Genomic DNA, 25,054 nt, shown 5'->3' on the forward strand with positions numbered 1-25,054 from the left:
CCTCACCCATGCAGCCTTCCCCACCCATGCAGCCTGCCTCACCCTTGCAGCCAGCCCCACCCATTTAACCAGCCGCAGCCTGGTTTGCTTGGCTGACTTTGATCACCTCAGATGGCCACTTATTTTTCTTGTCATTTTGCTGTCAGCTGGATTCCGGCTCAAAGTTGTCCTTCAGGGAAGAATAGATGGTAACTGTCATTGCCAATCCTCCATCAGGGACTCTAAGCTGCAACCAAGAGAGAAATTCATCTTCAAAGCATTGCACACCAAACAGCAGTGATCTGCAAATGTAGATCATCTGGGTCATGTGACCGGGGCCAGCAGCACATCAGAGAGCTGGATCCATTTCCATTTCTATCCCAAGCCTGGGAGCTCCTGGTTTTCCATTGAACCCAGAGGATATCACAATTGCTCCTGGGGTGACTTGCAAGGAAATTAAAATGGGGGCGAGGGAGGAGGGGTTGAAGGCCCAGGCAAGTTTTAACTTTTCAATGGAATGTATTTTCCAAATGGGTTTAGCCTTCTTCCCTGCACAGCAATTGAGAAAAGTCACCAGAGGCTCTCTGGAAAACTTGGGGTGGGGTTAATCCCTCCAGGTTCTGTTCCTTGGGTTGTTGCTTTAAGTTGATTTATCAAGTGCTTCCATGGGAATGAGTCAAGACCTGCCAAGGCGGCTCACAGAGGAACATTCAAGCTAGATGACTTGGAATAAGAATGAAATGAAAGGGTGTGGGCTACCGTTCCTGACTGAAATAGAGAACAGTTTCAAAGTTGCCATTTTTTAAATTGAAATCTATCTTCATATTCTTTTCTTAAAAGTATCTAATTTAGCTAGTTTAGGAGATTGCTCAGAAGACTGAGCCAGGAGGATCCCAGATTGAGCTCAAAACCAACCTGGACAACTTGGCAAGAATCCATCTCAACATTTAAGACCCGTTTTTACTAGAGACATAACTGAGCACTGCATGTGGGAAGCCTTAGGTTCAGTTCCTACTGTCACGAGATGAAGTGAAAAGAAAACGCAGCTCACTTTAATACGTGCATGCCTGCAATTTGTTTTTATCTGCAGTGAGTTCAGCAGATGCAGAGGTTCTGGAGACACATAGCAATGGAAACCACAACCAAAGAGCTCTGAGCTCCTGTGGGCGTGGAAACCACAACCAAAGAGCTCTGAGCTCGTGGGAGCGTGGTCATAGGCCAAGTCAGCAGGAGATGAACAACAAAGTCAGATAACCAAGGACAGCAAAACGGGGCTTAAAATGGATCTAGTTCAAGAGAAAAAAGGCAAAGAGAGCTAGCAGGACAGGCCCCACCAAAGAAAGAGCACGGTATCAGCAGAATTGCTTCCTGGTGGCCATGCCCCTGTTTCCCTGAGCAAAACAAAGCATTGTGTTCAGAACATATGCGCTGAGGGGAAACTGTGTGTCTGCAAAGTGAGGGTAGAGTGGGAAACACACACCTGCTAAGGCTGACAGGCCTCCAAAGAACCCATGTGTGAAATTCCAGTCAGTGGGAGGCGCTTTAAAAGGACTGGAGTGAAAGAAAGCAGACTCCAGAGTGAGAGAGAAAGAAAGTCTGTCTAAACTTCGTTTAGCGAGGAAAGACAGAATCTAAAGTTTGGAAATTGATGAGTTCGATGTGAATTTTAGCTACCACCTATAACGAAAAAAAAATACAAATAAAGCTGGTGTGAGCACTTATGAAGAAATATAGGAAAGGAACACCTTTAAGGACCACTTCGGACCCCCAGAAGCAAGTACAGAGTACAGAGGGTCTCATTGGCCAGTGAGCAGATGCGCCTGCCTTGGGGATCCTTGACATTAACATGACAGCTGACCATGCCATGTTGAGCTGATCGCCAGACACAAGCTGGGCTCAGTGGCTCTGCCATGGTGGTCTAGTAACTGTGGGGAGAACCGGAAGGACAGCCGAGGGCTGCAGGCAGAACAGCGGTTGGGCAGTGTGAGGAGAAAGGGCACTGAGAAGACAGGGAGGCACTGGCAGAAGGGGGCGTTTGAGCTAATGTGAGATTCTGCAAGCTGATGGAAGAGAGCAGCAATGGGCAGAGGCCACCACAGCAGGTACCTAACGAGTAAGGCCCCTCCTGTGAGCCCCTCAGAACTTGACTCTCACGGCTTCCTCAGAAACCCTTCTTAATCTCACCACAGACAGCCCTGAAATCCTTACCTGGCTCTCCTTTCCTTAAAGCAGTGTCCAGTCTGGGCTTGTGGATGTGTGGGTGGGGGGATGGGGATGGTACTGGAGCCGTAGCTACAGGTGTGTGGGAAGCCTGGAGGGAGCCGGGATTAGGAAGTGGTACTCATGGAATAGAGAGCCAAGCAAGGCTGGGTCTGACTGCAATGAGACGCAGCCTGTGAGAAGTCTGGGAAGGAAAGAAAAGTGTGGTTATCCTTCACACGGTCCTGCAGATGTGTTTACCAAAGTCAAAAACAAGTCCAAAGGTTGTTCATTTAGAACTTTTGAATATTCAGACAGAAGACGTTGCTGCTATTAGGGAAGAAACATCTCTCCTCACCCCTCAAAAACACACAAATCAACACATCCCTTTAACCAAAGACGGGTGAGCAAAAGAAAAATGAGTTTATTCCTTCACATCCTGTGGAGAAACCCCCATGAAAATTGGACGTGGCTTGTGTAATCTCTTCATCAAAGACCAGCAAACCTCAGCGACCCAAGGAGACAAGAGAGGGTGGGGCGGTCTCAAGCTTCAGGAGCTGGGAAGCTGCAGGGAGTGAATTTTCATATGTAGGAAGAAACTTGTGGCAGGAAGATTGTTCCCGAATCTTCTGGTGCCGCCTCTGAGCTGATGAGAGGGTCTCCAGGAAGCTCTTGTCTAAGTGTATAGTACAAGAATTGGAAGGGAGTCATCCTGTTTACTGCTTTGTAACAGTCTCTAACTCTGTGGTGACGTGTTCTGTGCTCACAGGCCCGAGCTCTGCCAAGGTGGGTCCAGCTATCAGCTCAGGATTTACAGGAGGTTTGAAAGCAGTGCACTTCATAAACAAGACTGGCTGTGGGGTATCAACACAGCAAGGGGGCATCCTGGACACCACATCTCACCTGCTGCTCACACCAAGGTCGAGCCTAAGAGGCAGATAAGGGAAGGGAGGCGAGCATCTGGTGTTTCCCGTGTGAGCATTCCATCTAGATGACTGCAGGTGCATGGCTGTCCCAGGAAAGAGACACGGGATGGGTGCATAAAAGGAATGTTCTGGCCTTAGTCACTCCACATCTAGAACGTGTGTCTAGAAAAATCTTTCCAACCCTAAGAACACTTTGTTAGGAGACCTCTGACCCCAGTCTGTGGAGTATGGAAACAGTCTGTCAGGCAGTCTGTCGGGAATGCTGAGAGCAGTAACTCCGTGCTGAAGGAGAGGTCAGTCCAAGTGCAGGATCAATCACTGCTCAGAACATTGCTGTGTGTTACGTAATCTGTCTCTAATCACTGAGCAATTAAATGGCAGCAAGTCTGAAATCTGCAATTTCAATCTGATTGTCGCTGGTATCAACTGAATCGCTAGATTGCATTGGCAGTTTCGTGGCTCGATGAGGAAAGCCCTTTTGACATTCTGACAATGTCCATCACAGTGGCTCCACTCTGCATCTCCTCGGCAGGCCTGGCCTCTGCTCCCTCTTGTGAGAAGAGCTCTGTTGTTTCCATAAGGAAATATGTGTGCACACACATGCAAACACATGCATAGCACATGCACATACATGCCACATGCCATACACATATACACACTAACTCTTGCCAAGCGGTATGAAATAAGTTCTGAGATATTAAGATACTGACCAACAGGACAAATAGACTTTTTACTCTCTATCTTTCTCCTGGGCCCGATTTGTCAGTCATACAAAGCCATGTTCTTTTTGAAGCTCTTGTTTGCAATTAGAAGACAGTGACTTCAAATATAATAAGTATATCTTCCTAAGCATATACGATCTGTTGTTTTTAATTTCTTAATTAAAATGTAATTACAACATTTCCCTTCCCTTTCTACATGCAATCCCTCCCACTTTTCCTCCCTTCAAACTCCCATTCCCTCTCAAATTGATATTGAGGGCCTCTTTTTATTAATATTGATATACATTTATATATACACACATATACATAAATATTTAAATATAGCCCACGAAGTCCACTAGGTGTTACTTGAGTACACTTACTGCAGGAGTGAACACTTGGATTAGATTTGTAATTTGGGGGAATAATCTTTAGGAAAGACTGATTCTACCCATAGCCCTTCATCTGGGGGTGGGGCCCTGTGAGATTGTTTCCCTTCTGCATAGGCATGACTGTTGTATTTGTGCAGGTCTTGTTTAGGCAGTCATATTTGCCAAACTATTATGGATGTGACTTTGTGTTTCTAAAAGACAAAATCTCACAGCAGACTTCCTGGTCCTCTGACTTCTTACAGCCTTTCCACAACCTCTTCAAAGACGTTCCCTGAACTTAAATTCAGAAGTTGTTCACTGCATTTGAATGAGCTGTGGCTTTCTCTGATGGTCTCTGTCTGCTGCAAAGCAAAGTTTTTTTTGATGAAGGATAAGAACTATGTGTGTCTGTGTGTACAAGGATTCTCCTAGAATGCAGTTATGAATTACACTGCTCCAGTAAAGTAGAAGTCATAGGTTCCCTCTAAGATCCATGGCTTTACTAGCCATGAGTAGTTGGCTAGGTTTCCGATACCAGGCAAGGTTTCCCTCCTGCTGACCAAGCTTTAAATACCATTAGACAGCCGTTGGTTACTGCCAAGCTATGACAGCCACTATTGCGTCTTTAGGAATACCTGTCTGTGCTGGTTATTGTTGTGGTTCACAGGCATCACCACTGGGTAGACCTGGTATTTACTACCCTCCCTTAGCAGCTTCCATACCACCTTCCAAAAGGGGACTTTCCAGTCAGATCCAGCCTAAGTCATCCAAGAACTGCTTCCTAAGTGTGTGATGCCTTCATCACTAAGCATTTACCTTCCATCTCTGGGAGGCAACTAAATACAACAGTAATAGTCTATATTGTTTTGGGAGTCTCTTTAGATACTCTGGCCAACAACTTTAACAGAGATTTCTCACACCTAGTACTGGTTGCGAGTATGCCAGCCCAAGTGTCATAACTTGATTTGTTTATATATATTTTCATATATATTTGCATATGCATGTGTTTGTATATATATACTTATATATGTATGTAAGATATATGTGTTTGTATGTATGCATATGTATATATTTTGCAATTTTAGGTAAATACAAAATAGTACGCTTCTGTAGGGCTTCTTCAAACACCCTCAGTGTGATTTGTCCTTCCCTCCCTCTCATTCTGTATGCCCCCCTTCCCCTTCCCAGCTAAGGCTCCGATCTTGATTACTTTTCCCTTGCAGTGATAAGACACCAGGATCGAGGAAACCTACAGAAGAAAGAATTTATTTAGGGCTTACAGTTTGAGAGGCTTAGAGGCTATGACTATTATATGAGGGAACAGGCAGCAGGTAGACAGGCATGGTGCTGCAGCAGTAGCCGAGAACTTCCATCTTGATAAGATAGATGGGGGGTGGGGTGGGGAGGAGGAAGACAGAGAGAGAATAACACTAGTCTCTTTCTCTCTCTTTTTGGATTTTCAAGACAGGGTTTTTCCGTAGCTTTTTGTTCCTGTCCTAGAACTAGCTCTTGTAGACCAGGCTGGCCTCGAACTCACAGAGATCTGCCTGCCTCTGCCTCCCAAGTGCTGGGATTAAAGACATGTGCCACCACCGCCCGGCTGATACTAGTCTCTTGAAACCTCAAAGCCTGCCCCCAGTGATGTGATTCCTCCAACAAGGCTCCACCTTCTAATTCTTTAAAAATTAGGGACCAAGTTTTAAAATGTATGAATCTATAGAGGTTATTCTTGTCCAGACCGCCACAGCCCCCTCCATATTTCCTATGTCCCTCTCTGTGTTGCATGCATATAAATGATTGCTTTGCTGGATGTTGGTAACTTGTCACAAAACTCACCGCTGACACTAAGAATTGGAAAAGAGAGGTCTGGGGACCAAACGGTAGCCATGTACATCCCCAAGTGCTCTGCCCTTAACTGAGGTGTGAAGACTGCATCATAGCTGGGGTTCTAGACTGAATGAAAAGGACAATGTGAGCTGAGCCCATCATCCCCGATGCGCTGTCTCCTGGCAATGGGGCAGTACAAGCAACAACCCCATGTTCCTGCAGCCATGACTTCCCACCACAATAGGCCGCATCCTCTGGACTGGTCAGCCAAGGAAACCACTCATTCCGTAAGTCTCTTCCTCAAGTGTGTAGCTGCAGAAATGAGGAGGGCAGCAAATGGAGTGTGTCCCTAGCCCTAGGAAGCACTCGCTAGTCATTTGATGTATCTCTGCTGAGGTGTCTTTCTTCTCTGTGTGGCTTTAGAGTGACGCGAATGTTCATCTTTGTGACAAGAGAAAACCATTGCCTTTAGTCAAGAGAGTGGACTCCCTGGCCTGAGTGGAGAGTAACACTCCTGAGGGACAGTCTCTTGGCCAGGTGGTTGACCTGCCCGTCAGCAACATCAACTCCACTCAGGCCAGGGTCTCACCATCTTGACCTGAAGGAGAGAATTTTCTCTTCGTGGTCGTTCCTGCCTTTGTAAAATTTGGAGATGTTCTTGTGGTTCTTAGATGCTCCTATTTTTCTTTCCATTTCAATTCAGCAAGTCTCTTTGGACTTCCTTCAAACTTCTGCTCATCCAAATATTCTTTCCTTCATCACGGTGCTTGTCCCTCCTCAGCCTCCACCTCTACCCTCAGCATCCACCTCTGCCCTCATGTCGTATCTGGTTTTGTGCTGTCCACTTCTTCATTAGCACTTGCTATATTAATCTTTGTTGAAATTCCCTGCTGATAGTTCCAACATCGGTATCCTACCTAAGTCACTCTCTGATGTTTGCTGTGTCTCTTTGTGCTGTGGGTTTTCTTGTTTGTTTGTTTTCCTGCCCGTTAGCATGTCTTCAATTTTTCACTGAAACATGGGCATGGTACTTGGAGAACTGGGTATTGAGGTGTCTAGGTCTTTGATGTGACCATGTGTGTTAAACTGCAGAGGACTCAGTCTATGGTTAGTGTAGGTTATACCTGCAAGCAGCAGAGGTTTCAGATTCCTCTGGGATTCTTTTGGTTGGTTGGTTGGTTAGTTGGTTGGTTGGTTGGTTGGTTGGTTGGTTGGTTGGTTGGTTGGTTGGTTCACTCATTTGTTCGTTCGTTGGTTGATTGGTTTTTTGGGCTTCTTTCTTTTTTGGTTAGGTCTCTTGCATGCTAGCAAGTGGTCTCCCACTGAGCTATGTCCCAGTCCGCCTCTGGGACTCTTAAGCCCTCCTCCTTCATGCAATGCTGCTCTTGCAGCTGGATCCACTGTTGGTGTATTGGAATTCTCTTAATTCTGTGACATGGTATGAAGGGGGTTGGGTTAAACCCTCTAGTTGTGGGTCTGTCTTTCAGTCTCTGTGGGGGGCTGTTACTTGGGACTATACGCTTCAAAATAACGTCTGCAGTGATACCCAGTCCTTATCCATGGATGCAGGGATCTCTGTTTCCAGGAAGCCTTTACTCTTGCTGACTGCCCCCATCTCTGGTAGAGACAGACAGGCTAGGGGGATGGGAGGTCTGGGTCCTTTTCACAGAAGAACAGACATTTGTTATAAAAAGTCAGAGGACACTTTCAGAAACTTCTGGGAGTACATACCAGAAAAGTCCACACGTGATTGGACCCCAGGATGTTTCTTATCCCTAGCTACTCTATACTTTCCCCCTAGGGAGAGATCAGAGTCACCAGCTCATCCTCCCTGTAGGTTTACGACCCAGGTTGGTACATCTGGCCTGTCTATCAAGATGGGTAAGGGGATGTCTTACCCAGTGATGTCAGTTTTTCTACGGTCCCAAGGAAAGTGCTTGACATTTAGTTTTCTTTGACTATTCCTGTAAAAATGGAAGCAGTAGCTTCCAGCGCTTTCCATGGCAGAACTGGAGAACAAGAAGCCCCACCATGGCTTCTTGGCATGATAGAGGGCATGGTGATTGTTTCAATAGCTGCTTCTCTTTGAAGAAAGAAAATGTTTTAAGACCAGTAGCATTAGATATGGGAACAGCCCTAATGGCATTAGCAGTAACTGTGCTGGCTTACTTTTCCCATCTCGTGTTTACAAAGCATCTTGCTCTCTTTTATATGCATTCCAAACAGCGGTTCAAAGCAGACAGTATGATAAAGAAGCGGATGCTTCCGGTAGCATGTTTATTCAGCTGCACAGCCACACATGCACAAACAAACAAACAAACAAACAAAACAAGCAGTTGATGCAGAGCAGAACTCCAACCAGGTCAAGACTTGGGTCAGAAGGTATAAAGTCCTGGGTTTGGTATTCCTTTGTTGTCATGTGTCCCTCGCTGTGTTCCATGGTGACAGTGTCTACAAGCTCTTCTTCCAGAAAATTGGATGAAAGGCAAGGACAAGCGAAAGGGAACGGCCACTGTCCTCAGGCCTTATTTTTGCTGAATTTCTAAGGAGAGATATTTAAATATAAAATTGGAGAAGAAGAAAAATACAGAGAGAAGAAATGGAAGAGAGAAAAGGAGGGTGGCGCTTTTGAGGACCTGAGAAGGGGCAGTTGGGAGAATGACACAAAAACAGTGTGTTAAGAACCCACCCCCACATTTTCTGCCTTTCCCTCCCTCCCATTTTCCTGTCCCCCCGTTAACCGAAAATAACATGCAGGAAAAATGCCCACCGATTAATGAGTTTATTTGGGAATGGCAGAGGGTGGCGATGGCAGCGCATGTGCCATCACTAACGAGCATATGAGAGACTGAGGTGAGCCAAAGGCTTGGAGGCAAATGGAGAGAGTCAGAGAGCGGGTGCTTATCCTTTGTCGCAAGGATCACCAATAAGGGCCACGTAGTCCTAGGTTGGACAGACAGCTGCTGAGCACATAGCCTCGCAGAAGCATTCTTTGCAGACTCACGGTGACCTTGTGTAAGATTATAGGTCTGGCGGATTCTCTGTGAGTCTTTCTTGCTATCGGGCATGCATCTTGTCCTTCAAAACTTCCTCTCCTTGTGCTATCTTCGGTAGAACTTGACACGATTTTATCCAACAAATTTCACGTGCCCTGCACTGACACATTCCGTGTACCTGTCATACGTTCTAGTTGTGTGGGATTAGGCTCTGTCTTTGCACTAAACCCGCATCTGTCACTTCTCATATTTATGTCCCCATGTTCGGCACAGCTGACGGGCATCACTCCATGCATGTCTCAGATACCCTTGGCTCTACCCACTTGTTAATATATGCTGTACCCGTCCTTGTTTGCTACTTTGTGGTACCCTGCAGGTGCTTAAGGTAATTGTGTCGTCTGCTCAGGATGTTTATCTTTGAGCTATCATTGACATCAATCCTTTATTCATGTCTTAGGAGAGGACCGGAATATAAATTCTGAAGACGAGCTAATTTCACATTCTGGTTCTTGTTTTCTCTGGCATAAAAATAAGTTGAGACCATTTTTCTTCCCATTTTTGAGTGATGTCAACAACCACTGATAAAGGAGAAAAAGGATTCCAAAACTTTTAGATTGAACAGATAATCTTTATGATAATGTATCTTTATATTCCTGATATAAACTGAGGTATCAATATCTTATGCTTGTGTAGCTAAAAGGCTCAAATACAAACAGGGTCCTGAGTAACTGGTCCTCCATCTCTGCGTGCCACCCTGGACTGTGTGCCATCCCCAGTTTACCAGCCCCTTTCCCTTTGGCCAGTGGTTCTTAGCCTCTGGCTGAGACCCTTTTGGGGGAGGGAGAGAGAATGACACTTTCACAAAGGTCACCTAAGACCACTGGAAAACACAAATATTTACATTAGAATTCATAAGAGTAACAAAATTACAGTTATGACGTAGCAATGACAACAATTGTATGGTCGGGGGCACCACAGTGTGAAGAACTGGAAGTTGAGAGCCAGTCTCAGGCACTTCTTGTTACTCCAGCAGAGACCTTGGATTATAAATTCTGAGTGATGCAGCCCCTGCATCCTGTCCATCTCTGCTCCTTCAGTCATGATTTCAGAAAACAAAACCATCACACAGAAATCTATAGCGCTTCTCAGCTGCACTGCCAACCAAACAGCACAGCCACCCTCACTAACTCTTCAGTCCTCAGAACAGCAACCCCAGAAGGGAATAAGCCTCTCAGGCCAGCCCTCCTCGCTGGCAAGGCTCCGTGATGGCTGTCGCTCAGCCGTCACCACAAGAAGACAAACTTCCTCCATGCTATTGGGCATGACTGTGGCAATTAATTTGTGTGTGTGTGTGTGTGTGTGTGTGTGTGTGTGTGTGTGTATTTGCCACCAAAATATTTGCCTCGGTACTTTCCCTTATATCTTACACAACAAAATCCCCTGTACCGCCTCACTTATGAATGACCTTCTCATTATGAGGTGCTGTATAATATCTAAGACTAAAATGTATTCCCGTGTTCACCAGGGCCACAGGATTTCAGAATTGGAACTGACCCAAGTCTGTTCCTCAGGGGGCTCAGCAGAACAGAACCAGTAAGGATTCATATGTGAGGACCCTGTGTTAGTCAGGGCTCTCTAAAGGGAAAGAACTGATGTCATGAGTGCACACATACACACACACATATGCACACACAAACACGTGCACACATGTGGTGTGGGAGGTCCTTCTGTCTATGTGTTGCTTTTATTGGTTAATGAATAAAGAAACTGCCTTGGCCTGTTGATAGGGCAGAACTAAGGTAGGCAGGGAAAACTGGACTGAATGCTGGGAGAAGGAAGGTGGAGGAGACACCATGGAGCTGCTGCCGAAGACAGACATGCTGAAACTTTGCTGGTAGGCCACGACTTGGTGGTGATGCACAGATCAATGGAGATGGGTTAAATTAACATGTAAGAGTTAGCCAATAAGACGCTAGAGCTAATGGGCCAAGCAGTGATTTAATTAATACAGTTTCTGTATGATTATTGTGGGTCTAAGCTAGCTGGGCAGCCGGGACAAACAAGTGGGCCCTCCTCCTACACACATGAACACAGACATGCATGCATACAAACACGCGCACACAAACATATTCACACACAGACAAACACATGCGCACATACACACACACACACACACACACACACACACACACACACACACACACACACACTGGGTTCATTAAATGACCATGGCTTACAGGAAATGATCTGGGTAATTCAGCGATGACTGTCTCCCACTGGAGAGGCTGAGAACTTGGGTTTTGTTCAGTCCGTGAGGCTGGTATCTCAGTATTTCCAGTGTGGAACTGAAGAGTCACTGGTCCTCAGTCCACACTGGAAACTTGAAGAAGTGGATTCTAACACCAGTGAAGGAATACAACAGCCACAGGATAGAACTTGCCACCAAGAGTGAGGGCAAGCGGGCAAAGAGCAAAAGCTTCCCTTGTCCATGTCCTTTCATCTCAGCCGTGACTAGAAGCTGCTCTTCACATTTAGGGTGGGCCTTCCTGCTACAGATAACCTGATGAACAAAGTCCCTCACAGAATTTTCCCATGGCTTTTCTCTTAGCTGATTCAAGATTCAGTCATGTTGACTACAAGTTGGCCATCACAAAAACATATGGGAAGGCGTGTATTGGAATTGGTGCATGTGGGTAGGAGAGCTGAGAAATCTCACTCTGCCCTCTCAAGCCAGAGAACCAGGAAGGTATGGTGTAATTCACCTTGGGAACAAAAGCTTAAAGGAGTAGGGCAGGGCCCGCCCGATACAAGCCCCAAGTCAAAGGACTAAATACCAGGGGCTCTGAGGTCTGAGGGCAAGAAAAGGTTCATGTCCTGGTCCAGAGGGCTCATCCATCCCGGCATCTGTCCGTGCATCCTTCCCCTCATACTGCTTCTGCTCACTGCCCTGGATGGGTTGTGTGTTACTCAGTGACGTAAGTGAGGGTAGCTCCCCTATGTCCAACCCACCAATCAAATGCTAACAACGTTCTGTTTTGCCTCCTCCCCCGGTGTCACGTTGGTCAAACTGATGCATACCGTCATCGTCACCCAAGTTCCCTCTAAAATTTCGTGTCCATATTCAGCCTGTGTGGGAACCTCTCATTGCTAGCCTACACCGTGACTCTATTCTACCTTCTAGAACACTCGTGCCTAGGACAACGTCGCTTATGTGAAGGCACATCTTCCTTAACCTGCCCTCCCCCAGAAGCCCCCTCAGTCCTACAGCTTTCTGACCTCCTGGTGCTGAGTGAAGGAGACCTGACACAGGGCTTCTCTGGAGTGTTCTGCATATGATCCAATTTCCTTAATGGAAATGTCAGTGAATTTATGCAATCCGTTGGTCTTATCTCGGAGGAACAGGTTTTTAATATCAGTTTTGTTTCTGGAGTTAATATTATGAATGTCTAGAACCTAACACTGTGGAATAATTCCATTGAAAAGGCAGGGACAGAACATGCTCTAGCTGATACTAAGCACTTGCAAATGCGTACATCTCTAAATGTACGTATATAATTTATTTATTTTTGTTTTATGGACTAAAGGAAGACAATGGAAAGCTGAGGAGCTCAGGATTGATTAGGAGAACTGGAAAGCAGTGGCAATCTCTTCAACTCCAGCAAACCTAGGAAGAGAGGATGCCCAGTCATTCTGCCTCCATTCCCAAGCCTTAGTGAACAGAGCCCAGGCCCTAGCGGCCAGGAAATACCACCTGGTCAACCTGTGAACACCTACAGTCAGTGGCTTCCCCCTTCCAGCCCCACAGGCTCCTAGCTCTGTATCAGGGCACATTTATAAGTGTCAGTAGGACCACGACACCCTAGGGCCAGGTCATAGTCCTCATTCCAGGGGACAAGTCTGGCTGGATTCACATACAGGCCTTTCCCAATGCACTACAGTATGAGCCCAAGCCTTGGCCGGCACAACTTGGTGCTTGGTGAGACGTGTTCTCAGTTGCGCGTCCGTGTCCCCGTCAGCATCAGCACCAGCTGTTGGCAGTCATAGCGGTGTATGAGAAAGGAACCTACTGCACAGAATGACAGCGACACTTGAGTGATTAATTCTCCTTTCCCCACAGCTGGCTGTCCCAACTCCCTGATTAAAGAGCTCCATCACTTCAGGATTCTTGGAGAAGAGCAGGTGAGTCGGACTTCCAAAAGCTGCATCACAGTGTCAGGAAAGACAGACGCTAATGAGACAGCTTGGACCCTCCCTGGGGAGGCAGCAGGTGCCTCGTGACCCACAGCACCCCGAAATAGGGAAGAAAGCCACGGCAGAGGTACATGTGAGGACACCTCCCCCTCTTCTACCCGTCAGACCCGACAGGTTATTAATTGGTACATCTGCTCCCTGCCAGAGCATTTCATCTCAAGGCTGGAGCAGTAGGCAGGCGCTGCAAAGTGGCAGATGAACACACAAACAAATGCGGAGATGAATTGTGCCCACGGCATCAATAGGCACAGACATTCCTGATGTACCCGTGAGTGCGATGCAGGCTCCTTTGTACCCAGGGTGTTACTTATACTTTAGAGCGACCACTCTCTACATGCAGGTGAACATGTCACATCTAAAGGATGGTACACACACACACACTCTTAAACTTTTGACTGATTAAAATCAAATTGGCTTTCTGTATTGCTGGGTTCACACCTGTAGATTCATCAAACCACAGACTGAAAATATTTGGGAAAGAACTAACAGCAATGAAGCTAGGGAGATAAAGCCACTTGCCACACAAGTGTGACCTGAGTTTGAGTCTCCAGGACCCATGGAAAGTCAGGCACAATTTCTCATCTATATCCCTACAGCAGAAGGACAGGGGAACACCCTCCCGCACAAGCTAGCTACCGCAGCTATGTGCAACAAAAGGACCCTGTCCCAAACAAGGTGAAACATGAGAACTGTCACTCAGGGTTGTCCTCTGACCTCCACATCTGCACTATGACATGTGTATGTCCCCCCAAAAACACCCTACACACTTGTGTATTGAGTTATATCAACACAAGAACATTACAATAAAAATTAGTACAAATTTTATAAACACAGTAAAATTTGTATATAGTATTTACATTATATTAGACAGTATTAGTAATTGGAGAATGATTTAAAGTCCACTAGGGGATGCATATACATTATGTATAAATACTACTATACCATTCTGTATTAGCCAGTGACTTGAGTACCCCCAAAGTTTCGTATCCAGTGGGAATACTGAAAGTGATCCTCATGGAAATCAAGGAAAACTGTACCTCTTCCTGATCCTCTTTGAAATTACAGAGTTTACACCAGGATGTCAGTCTTGGTAAATTGTCCTTGCAACACTTAAACTAAATAATTGGCAACATGTCGATTGACCTGATACTCTCATGCTGATTTCTACTCCTTGCCAGCCCTGTCCACACAACAGGCAAATGGAACCATAATGACTCAGCCTTGCCAGTGAGTTCTGGGGTTGTGCATTTGTTTTCTATGAGTCTAAGTTTCTTTTCTTCTTGCTATGATACCATACCTTAACGAAATCGACTTAAGAGACAAAGGGTTTGTTCTGCCGTTCAGTTCAAGAGTGAAGGGAGGTGAGACAAGAGGCAGAAGCTCGAAGCAGCTGCTCACATAGCATCCACAGTCAGGAAGCAGAGACAATGGGTGCTTCCCGATGTTCAGCTCTTTCTCTGCTCACACAGAACAAGATCCTGGCCTAGGGAATAGCGCTGCCCATAGTGGCTGTGTCTTCCCAACTCAGTGTATGTAATAAAGATAATCCCTCAAAGGCATGCCCATAGGCCATCTCCAAGACAATTCTAGACCTCACCACGTTGACAGTGAGATCAACTATCACAGTATGTGTGTATGGCAGAGGAAAATTGCCACTGATTTTAAAACCAGAGAAAGCCTGGGGAGGGTCAGCAGTTGGAATCTTCTCTGCGCCATTGAAAAGTTGTTGTATGCCTCCTCGAATTTTTTATATTGTAAGCTTCTAGAATTGCAGATATAAATGTTAACTCAAGTTCAAGCTAAATCAGTCTTCCTGTGTTACAGGCACCAGTTGTTACCTGGCTCCTCCACGCATTCATCTCCCCGATAACCTCATTTTCATTGAGAACCTGAGACTTATTGAAAGAACTACTAATTGTTACCCCAGTGCTTCTGTTCAGATAATGGAGCCTTCTCTCTAACTCGCACCAATATTTGCAAATTGTTTCCATATTTGTTTCAGACTCACTGCGTAATTAATAGGGAACGAAGCCAAGTGTAATAATCTCCTTAGATTTGCATGCAAGTTGGGCCACTTTGCATTCTCCTAGAATTTAATCAAGCAATAATCAAAATTAATATTACCCTCATTAGTTATGGCAACATACTACATCTCCGCAATATTGATGTCTATGTCCTAGAAAACCAAACTCCACTCCTTCTTTCCTTTCATTAGAAGGAAGACAGAAAAGAACAATCCTGAGGACCTACTGTGTGCTGTGAATCATTCTAGGTTATAGGGATAGACCTGCACCGTCACTTCAGACTGGGAAAAATAAGCTCTGTCACATATACAAAAACATGTTCAGTATGTATCCTGTGTGATATATACTGTCTAGAGAAATACAAAACTAAAGTCAGGAAATTAAGGATAGAGAGCATAGCATAGATTCCTTGCAGGGTGATCAGGGAGCAGAGGAGTATAAATCCAGGGATGGGATTCTAATACCTTCCTCTGAGAATTCATCTAGAGGAGCAGAAAGGTGGAGAAGGGGCAGGAAGAGAGACGTAGATGAGCTATTGATTACACACCCCATCGGGCTTTGGGTGCTGGGGGGCTGACTGCAAAATCAGTTCTTGGTTAAAGAATGAATGCAGGGTACAGGGTGTGAACAGAGGAGCCTGATGGGCAATGACGAAGTCAGAAATCAGGGTCATTGGGTAGCTGGATAGGATGAGGACAGAATGAGTGGAGTTATGTCATTGTAGGAGATGTGTCATCATGGGGACACTAACCTCCACTGGGGAGAATTCGTAGGGTGATGGTGAGAGCTGACTACAGAAGAACTGGGGAGGTAGGAGAAAGGGAGAAAACAGAAGCTAATGGTGAGAAGAGTGGCAGAGTAAAGCGGATGCAGTCTGGAGACTTGGAATGAATGGTGATGGGTTGGAAGGAAAAGAGGAGAAATGATATCCTTGGGGCCTTGCCACCCAGTGTCAATAAGGGGAGATAGAGAGGAATTGAGAAAGTCTGCTGCAGTCACAGAGAAGGGACTGAAGTCCTCCCATGAGTCTCGAGGCATAGGGCAAGAGTCTTGGGGGCTGGGCAGCTGTAAGATGCAGTAGTGTGGTAGTTTGAGTGCAGTTGGTCCCCATTATCTCACAGGGAGTGGCACTGTTAGGGGGTGTGACTTTGTTGGAGTGGGTGTGGCCTTGTCAGAGGAGGTGTGTCACTATGGGATACTGCCCAATGTCTCAATCAACTTCCTGTTACCTGCAAGACGTAGAAGTCTCAGCCACTCCTCCAGCACCATGTCTGCCTGCATGCCACCATGCTTCCCACCATGATGATAATGGTCTGAACCTCTGAACTGTAAGCCACCAACTCAGTTGGATGTTCTCCTTTATAAGAGTTGCTGTGGTCATGGTTTCTCTTCATGGCAATAGAAGCTCTAACTGAGACAGGCGGAGAAAGGAAGGTACAAGGTTTTCCTTGTGGGAAGTTCAGGGTCACTGAGAAGAGATGGTACACAATTCTAAACTTCTTCAATGGCTGATATAAACAGGGAACAGTAACCAGCGACAATGACATTCTAATGAAACAGAAGACCAGCCACCCATAGCACATGTGAGGATGAGGCTCTGGACAAGAAGCAAGACTATTTCCCCAGGAGGATGGTGGCTTCTGGGAACTCGGGGCACTCTCCAGCTCACCTGTGTTCTCCAGGCTGCTTATAGAAGGTAACAAAATGAAATCTTCATGTTAATATGAGTCCCGGTGTCCTCAGAGAGATCACTTGGTCTCAGCAACCTGTTGTTTCCTTCTAACAGAAAGAATAATGGTACCCAGACATTTCTCAGAGTCTCCGTAATAAGTAGGATTGCATGTTTCTGGTTGGAACTGTTGTCTGCAGCCACCAATACAGTGAAGCAGAGTGGACCTTGAAACAAGCATGATGTACATCTAGCACATGACTTGATAGATCTGACAGAGATACTGGCTCCTTTCTGCCTTCAGTGCTGGATGGCTGACATCAAAGCTAACTGTTAATTCTTCATGTGTGCTTTCTTTCTGTTTTCACCAGTCTTTATTAAGCATTTCGAGATTTGAATTACAAAAGAATCACTGGTGTTGGGAAGATAGTGCGGTTGATAGGGCACTTGTCGTGAAAGTAGAAACAGCTGAGTTCATTCTCAGAACTCAGACAAAGAAAGCTGGGTGCCTTCTGCATTCCTAGTACTCAGAGGCACAGCCAGAGGATCGGACAGCACTGGCCAGATGATCTGTTCCAGGTCAATGAGGGAGCATGTCTCCAAAAACAGTGTCAGTAGGTGGTGTCTTAGTTAGGTTTCATTGCCATGTCCCTGGCAACGCTTGCAAAGGAAAACATTCCCTTGGGGGCTGGCTTGCAATGCAGAGGGTTCAGGCCATTATCTTCATGGCGGAGAGCATGGTGACGTGCAGACAGACATGGTGTTGGTGAAGAAACTGAGAGTCCTACATTGTACAGGCAACAGGAAATGGTCTGAAAGTCACATTGGGGGACACTTGAGCAAAAGCAATCTCAAAGCCTGCCCCCACAGTGACACGCTTCCTCCTAATAGTGTCACTCCCTTTGGGGGCCATTTTTTCTTTCAAACCACCACACCCGAGATTGATTTCTGGCTTCTACATGCAAGCACACATATATGCATACACAAACATACAAAAACATGTATATGCACAAGCCTGCAAACATATGCACACATGTGCACAGTGCATACATGTGCATATACACACAAACATATACACACACAGTCATGTTTACACACACAAAAATGCACACACATGTGTATACACAAATGAATCGCTAAACTCTAGGAAGCACTCCCTTCTGAAAAACTTAAACTCTTTGAAATTTAGAATATTTCAAATGTAATTTGCATTTTAAATGTATGTATGGGTGTTTTACCTATGTATATATATGGGTGTCATGTCCATACAGGCCCACAGAGACCAGGAGAGTTTCAGGTCCTCTGGAACTGAAGTCACAGATGGTTGTGAGCCACTATATGGTTGCTGGGAATCAAACCTGGATCCTCTGTAAGATCAGCCAGTGCTCTTAACCAGGGAGACATCTCTCCAGCTCCTGATACATTTATTTTGGCTTCTCATTTTCTTTCTGATTTATGTCTAGAGTTCAGTCATAAGGCCTCTTTACCACAAACTCAGCTATTCAGCAAGGATTTTTTTTTTTTCAGGACAGGGTTTCTCTGTGTAGCCCAGGCTGTCCTGGAACTTTCTATGTAGACTGAGGATGGATTCCTGCCTCTGCTTCCTGAGTGCTGGGATTAAAGGCAGGTGCCACCATTGCCCAACTTCAGCAAGGATTTTTAAGCATTACCAATGAGTGGAGTCACCCCAAAGTTCTGAGGTTTGGACAGCCCTCAGAAGGCCTGCTTTCCAGGAGTACAGGTGCCAGTGAGCTGTATCCACAGGAAGGAAGATGGCTTGTGTAGGTTCCCTCCGAGTAGAAGAGCAGACATGTCTGACTGCCGAGCTTTCCCCAGATAGTAAGTGGAACTACCATCGCGGACTCCCTGACTAGATGAAGTGGAAAGGCAATGACACATGAGCAGACTGGGAAGAAAAACAACATGCTGCCAGAGAAACGGCATGAAACCACAGGGACACTTTAAACCTCATTTTAAATGTGGGATCAGTTGTGCCATTTCAGTGAAGAGCACCCAAGTTCAGGGTGTGTGCTCATATTAGTTGCTTTTCTATGGCTACGCTAAAACACCATGACCAAGGCAATTTATAGAAGGGTTTATCTAAGGCTCATGGTTTCAGATGGATAGAAGTTCATGTCTGTCATGTTGCAGGGAGCATCTTGCAGGCAGGCAGGCAGGGGTGGTGTTGGAGTTTGCATCTTGATCTACAAGCACAAAGCAGAGAGAAAAATCCCTTGGAATTTCCTGCATCTTTTGGAACCTCAAAGCACACCTCCAGTGACACAGCTCCTCCAACGTGACCACACCCACTCTAGCAAGGCCACACCTCCTAATCCTTCCCAAACTGTTTTACTAACCGGGAATCAAGTATCTGAATGTATGAGCCCATGGGAGCCATTTCCATGCAAACCACCACAGTGTCCAAGGTGGAAGTCACGTTACTAAGCCTAGGCTTTTCCCCAGAGTTGGCAAACAGGACTGTGGATATCTGTGTTTCCTAGGCAGTGTTTATTGTGGTGGATGATGCAATCTGGGTCAGAGTGGAAAGAAACGTTAAATGTGAAGAGGGACAATGGCCAGAGAAAACACTGGACCCAATAATTAAGTCTTCATGAGGTTGAATTCAGTCATGTGCATATCTCGATTTAAAAGTTTATAAAAATAGGGGCTGCTTCTTGGAAAGAAGATACTAGGAGTTGGCACCTCTTCTGGAGGCGATAAAGCCTAAGGAGAACTGTGAGAATAGGGGATGAAAAACATCACAGGGATGATAAGATAGGCCCAAAAGAGCTGGTTCATCCACATGAGAAGGAGTTAGTGTTTACCGGAATGATACAAAGCCGGGCACAGAGCTGCAAGCTGAGCTAGAAGCTCAACCTCCAAGAGTGAAGGACTGTGTCCAGTGTCTGCACACGGGGACAGTAGTAGGAAGGGCAAGATGGGAAGCCAGATGGCGCAGGGCTCCAAGGAGGAGGGAGTTTGCAAGAGAGAGGAGGACTGGGGGTTTGGAGGGGCCAGATGTTTGTGAACCAGAAGTCTCAATTCACATGACACAGAGGTAGGTGGAGAGGTTTGAGTAAGTTGAGGAAGGAAGAAGCATTTTAAGAATCTGGCTACACAGAACAGTTTGTTTCTCATGGATCTGGAACACTAGGAAAGAGAAGGGAAGGGAAGGGAAGGGAAGGGAAGGGAAGGGAAGGGAAGGGAAGGGAAGGGAAGAGAAGAGAAGAGCCAAAACTGATGTGTACTGATGTATACTGGGGAATTGTGCAGTGAGCAACACAGGAGATGCGCAGGACACAGACCAAAGGCCAAACCTCAGCAGGGTGCCATGCATGGATGGGGACAGATGTTGTCTGCTGGTGCCTGCAGGAAAACGTGTCCCCTGAACCACCTAGCACCTCTCACTGCAGAAGGTCAGAAGCCCCCCTTCATGGTACAGCCTGGCTCACATCCAAGGGTAGGTCATTGTAGATTTGAACCCATCTCATACAAACCAGGAAATCAATATAAAAAACTCTCAGTCACTCAAGTTCTAAGGGGGTCATTAAATAAACGTTCCCTTGAAATGAACCCATTTCATTCACCCAGAGTCTTACAAAAATCTTGTGAACAAATGATGCCTGGTGCCCCCTCTTCCTGCCCTCAGAACCACCTAGAACTTCAGACCTGCTTCAGCACTGGACAAAGAAACTTATTCTGAAAAAAAGTGAGTGTTGTGAACATCCTGGACTGGAGGTAGTGCCCAGGAGACAGAGGACGGAAGGTGGGGTCAGCCTAAAGACCACAGCTCCTTCTGAAGAAACCAGAGCCAAATCCTAGTTTTCTGCAGGGAAGTACTTAGATTTGCCAGCTAACTTAATACTACTCCAAGCTTTCACTCTGGACTAGAGGAAAGGGTCAATGTTGTGTACATAAAAGACAGCAGCACTGAGCTGTGCCCATGAGGACAGCGGGCTTGAGCTCTTGCTTGCAGAGTCTCAACAAGCCACCTCAGCAGCACCTCCTGGGAGAAGATAGGAGAATCTTGCAAGCTTCCTGCCTGCTCAGCCTTGCCTTCCCTGGAGAAGCCCTGGTGTGTTTAACCATGCACAGAAGAGACAAGAAGCTAGCTGGTTTCCAACTCCTTCCAGAAGACTCCACCACCCCCAGAAGTTGAGATACAAATTCTTGGCACCATCTCACGTCAAGCATCCGAAGGGCTTCCTAAATTGCGATCCAGGATTCCGCCTGTGGCTCCAATCATGTTTCCAGCGTAGATTAATATGCTTCCACCGTGCATTTGATTTCGCCATCCTAATGATTGCTTTTTCTGCACGGTGAACAAGGTCCAGCCCTTTCTCTAGCCAATTCACTTCATCTGCGGCTGACAGATGTCTAGGGATGCAAAGAACATTACCAGCAATGGCACAGAGAGCAGGAGCTGCAGGTGACAGGAGCCACCACTGAGACCGCCATAACTCTCTCAGACTAACAACCTGCAAATGAGGAGAAATAAGAAGGAGATTATAGACAATTTCAGGAGTGCTTTAAAAAAATAAAAATAAAAAACCTTCCTAATCATGTGTGTGGGAAAAATAGGGCATTCTCTACAATAGCAAGGGGAAATATTTTAGCAAAAGTTACTGGTCTTTTATGTGGTTGTTTTAGATATTTTTAATCCAAACAAATAAAAAAATAAATGAATTTTTGTTAGTTTTTAATAGGCGACCAAAGAATAGTGAGCCAAAGGTTTTCGGTTTTCTTCTCGTGTAAAGGAGGAAAGTAAGGACTAGAGGCAGGTGGCTGTTGTGGAAAGGGCCATCTTCGTCCTGGCCCAAGCTCAAGTGTTGAAGACCCATGCACTACCAGTGTGGAATTCAGACTCTGCATCCTGTGACCCCAAGACTTCACCCATCACTCTTCTGGGAAGGATTCAGCAAGTAGGCAAAGGGCTGGCACAGATGTGTGGCACAAAGCACCCATTTCCAAACAGCAACTCTTCACCTCTCTTAGTGATCCCGAAGGACGAGTGCTGCATGCACCCTCCCACCCACCTATCCACCCACCCCTGAAGGAACCCCCACAGCTTCAGCTAAGAATTAACAGAAGCCAGAATTGATGCTGGAAGGCAAGAGAGGCCCAACAGCTGTACCTGAGTGCCCCCAAAAGGATGCTCTGGAAACACCAGGGCAGCATAAAACCAATCTCTTTCCTTGCTCCAAGCAGTTGCCAGGCAGCTCCTGGACGGCTGTCAAGTCCTGACTCATTGTCACAGACATCTGCCAGCTTTCCCATCTTGGTTTCAGCCTCCTTTCCCTGCACTTAACATTCTCTGACTTTTAAAATGGAGATTCCTTCTTGCTTTGTCTCCCATGAAAGCAGGCAGATGAGGCCTGCAGGTGACACAGAGGACAGGAGGCCACGTAAGCACAGCTCCTTCCCAGCCTGACCCCTCAGGCCACCACCCATGTTCTTTCATGGACTTAGCATGCAGGCAGTAAGCTATAAAGAAAAAGGAAGATTGCTAGCCCACAAGGGGCTTGAACTTGTGACCTCTGTCTCTTTCAGAATGATAATCTACCCAGTCCAACCTCAGGCCAACAAAATCCAGTGTCCGTTTCACTATATTATCCTAGGACTCATTATTTAGAATAGTAAAACATGATTGTGTTGAAACCTAAATGAGTCTGGTACTTCCAAATGAGTATTTTTTTTGTTTTTTAGAGAATCTATGGGAATGCACACATAAAGATGGGATGATTTTCCCCACAACTAAGGTACAAAGCATCACAATGAGATAAGAGGTAGCTTACTGCGATAAGGCATTCTAACAATGCTTTTCTCAGTATATTTCCATAAACTATGAGCAAATGTTTAGTTATTTTCCTTGGGTGAAAAGTCATATGCTTTTTCTTGACACAATTATTTTTTTTTAAAAAAGCTTTTGCATGGCCGGGCACGCCTTTAATCCCAGCACTCGGGAGGCAGAGGCAGGCAGATCTCTGTGGGTTCGAAACCAGCCTGGTCTACAGAGCTAGTTCCAGGACAGGCTCCAAAGCCACAGAGAAACCCTGTCTCGAAAAACCAAAAAAAAAAAAAAAAAAAAAAAAAAAAAGCTTTTGCAAATATTATATAAAAACATGTTATTTTAGATATGATGGTTAATCTCGATTATCAGCTTGAGATCACTGGGGGAAAGGGCCTTTAACCATGTCTGTGGGGGATTATCTTGACTAGATTAACTGAGGTACAAAGATGTGCCCACTGTGGGCAGCACCACTCCCTGGGCTGACTACGAGCCTTCGATGCTCTTCTTCCTGGATGTAGACACAATATGATCAGCCGCTTCAAGCTCCTGCAGCTTGACTGCCCCAGCATAACAGACTATATTTCTAACTGTGAGCCAAAATATACCCTTCCCTTTTCAGTTGCTTTTTTCAAGGTGTTTTCACAACAGAAAAAGTAAACTACTAGTTACCTGTGAGTTATCTACTTTATGAAATCATATCTGAGAATTGACAAACTGGTTTTAACCAAAGATTAAATAACAGTTTGATATTGTAATATTAGTATACATACTATATATACATATACATGTATTCCAAAGTCCATCAGTAAATTATTTGGGGCTAATTCGTTGCTTTGGAGCTGACCTCAAAACTGATTTTCTTAGCCCTGGTCTATGTTACCACGAATCATATTCCTCCAAATCAGGTCTGTTTATCTAGTGGGATCACGCCTGGGAATGTCAGGCTACCCCATGGAAATCATATAAGCAGTGTTGAAGAATAGTTGGTTTTAGCATTTGGAATCCGTTTATCAATTACCTACCGACATTGCATGAGTTTCACACTGAGGTAAATACAGATAGTCTGCTAGACTTAGTTAATGTGTCTGTACTCTCTGTGAAATTTAAGGTGCTGCACTCCCAGTGAAATTTGCTTTTCATGCCCATGAAAGGTTAAAAGGAGTCTGTGGAAATATGGGTCACGTCTTGAAAGAAACTAAACAAGGCTGTTTGCTAATTACGTGTCTAAACTATTTCCTCAGGGCACTGAGCTTCCTTCAAATACTGTCACATTATTAGTTCTAGGTCAAAAGTGTTCTAAAAATTTCACAGTGTAATAAATACGCTGGGTCGGGGAGACGGTTGGTGGGTAAGAGTGCTTGTTGAGCAGGATGTAGACCTGTGTTCAGAGTCCCAGAACCCACGGAAAGCCTGGCTCTGTCTAGAAGTTCCTGCAACACCAGGCACAGGGGTGCAGGAGACAGAAGACAAAGGGAGCATTCAGGCCCCTCAGCCAACCTGGTAAACTCCAGCCTCAGTAAGAGACCCTGTCTCGAGCAAACAAAATGGAAATGGAGCATGATGGGGTATGGTAGAGCAAGCCACACTGTGTCCTCTGGCTTCTGTAAGCATATAACAATGCACACGCACACAAATATGTCCTCAATAGGCACATCCAAAGCCCATGCACAATTTTTAATCACTAGAAACCACAAGCATATGCTGGAGCATTTGCCTTCCCTTAGAAAAGGAATTGTGCATCCGGTGCTCTTGAGAATATCAGAAGTAAAATAACAGTCACACTTTTTAGCTGATAGAAAGAGGAGCCTAACTTTGCAGCCTAACTTGGCATTTGAGACGGCTGTGAAGGGAGGCAGTAAGACTCTGATACACTGTCAGCCTTTGTCCATTGGTCAGCCCTTCCTAGGAAAAAGTCATAGTCCATGATCGCAAGAGAAAAACTGTTTAGTAAATAAAGAGCTGAGTGAGAAGTTGTTAAATGAAGAGAAGATCACCAGGTATTTTGAAGTGTGTTGTTGTTGTTGAAAATAAAGCCCAGGGCAGAGTGCATGCTAGGCAAATGTTCTACCACTGAATTTCACCTCTAATTAAGAACAATTATTGTACAACTAACTTGTATAGATAAAACCATCCTAAATCACTGTTATGAATCCCCATTGCTATTATCTTATTAGAATTCCTGAATTATTGAAGCTTAATAAGATAGAGTCTACTAACTCATTCTGTTCTTACAGTATATACGGACTGCTGGTAAGACACCTTCCCAAGTTCCCAGTACAGAGCCGTGTGTGTGTGTGTGTGTGTGTGTGTGTGTGTGTGT

At 45.5% G+C, this 25,054-nt stretch overlaps 1 protein-coding gene across 1 annotated transcript in view; it reads left to right on the plus strand.

Annotated features, from left to right (window-relative positions):
- Positions 1–25,054, plus strand: part of Prkn (parkin RBR E3 ubiquitin protein ligase) — a 1,229,844-nt gene that overhangs the window by 1,012,862 nt on the left and 191,928 nt on the right. The window contains exon 8 of the mRNA XM_013352276.2: positions 13,117–13,178. Coding sequence (XP_013207730.1) covers positions 13,117–13,178 — 62 coding nt within the window. The remainder of the gene's footprint in view (positions 1–13,116; positions 13,179–25,054) is intronic.

Source organism: Microtus ochrogaster, linkage group LG9, assembly GCF_000317375.1.
Source record: "Microtus ochrogaster isolate Prairie Vole_2 linkage group LG9, MicOch1.0, whole genome shotgun sequence".
Classification (NCBI taxonomy): domain Eukaryota; kingdom Metazoa; phylum Chordata; class Mammalia; order Rodentia; family Cricetidae; genus Microtus; species Microtus ochrogaster.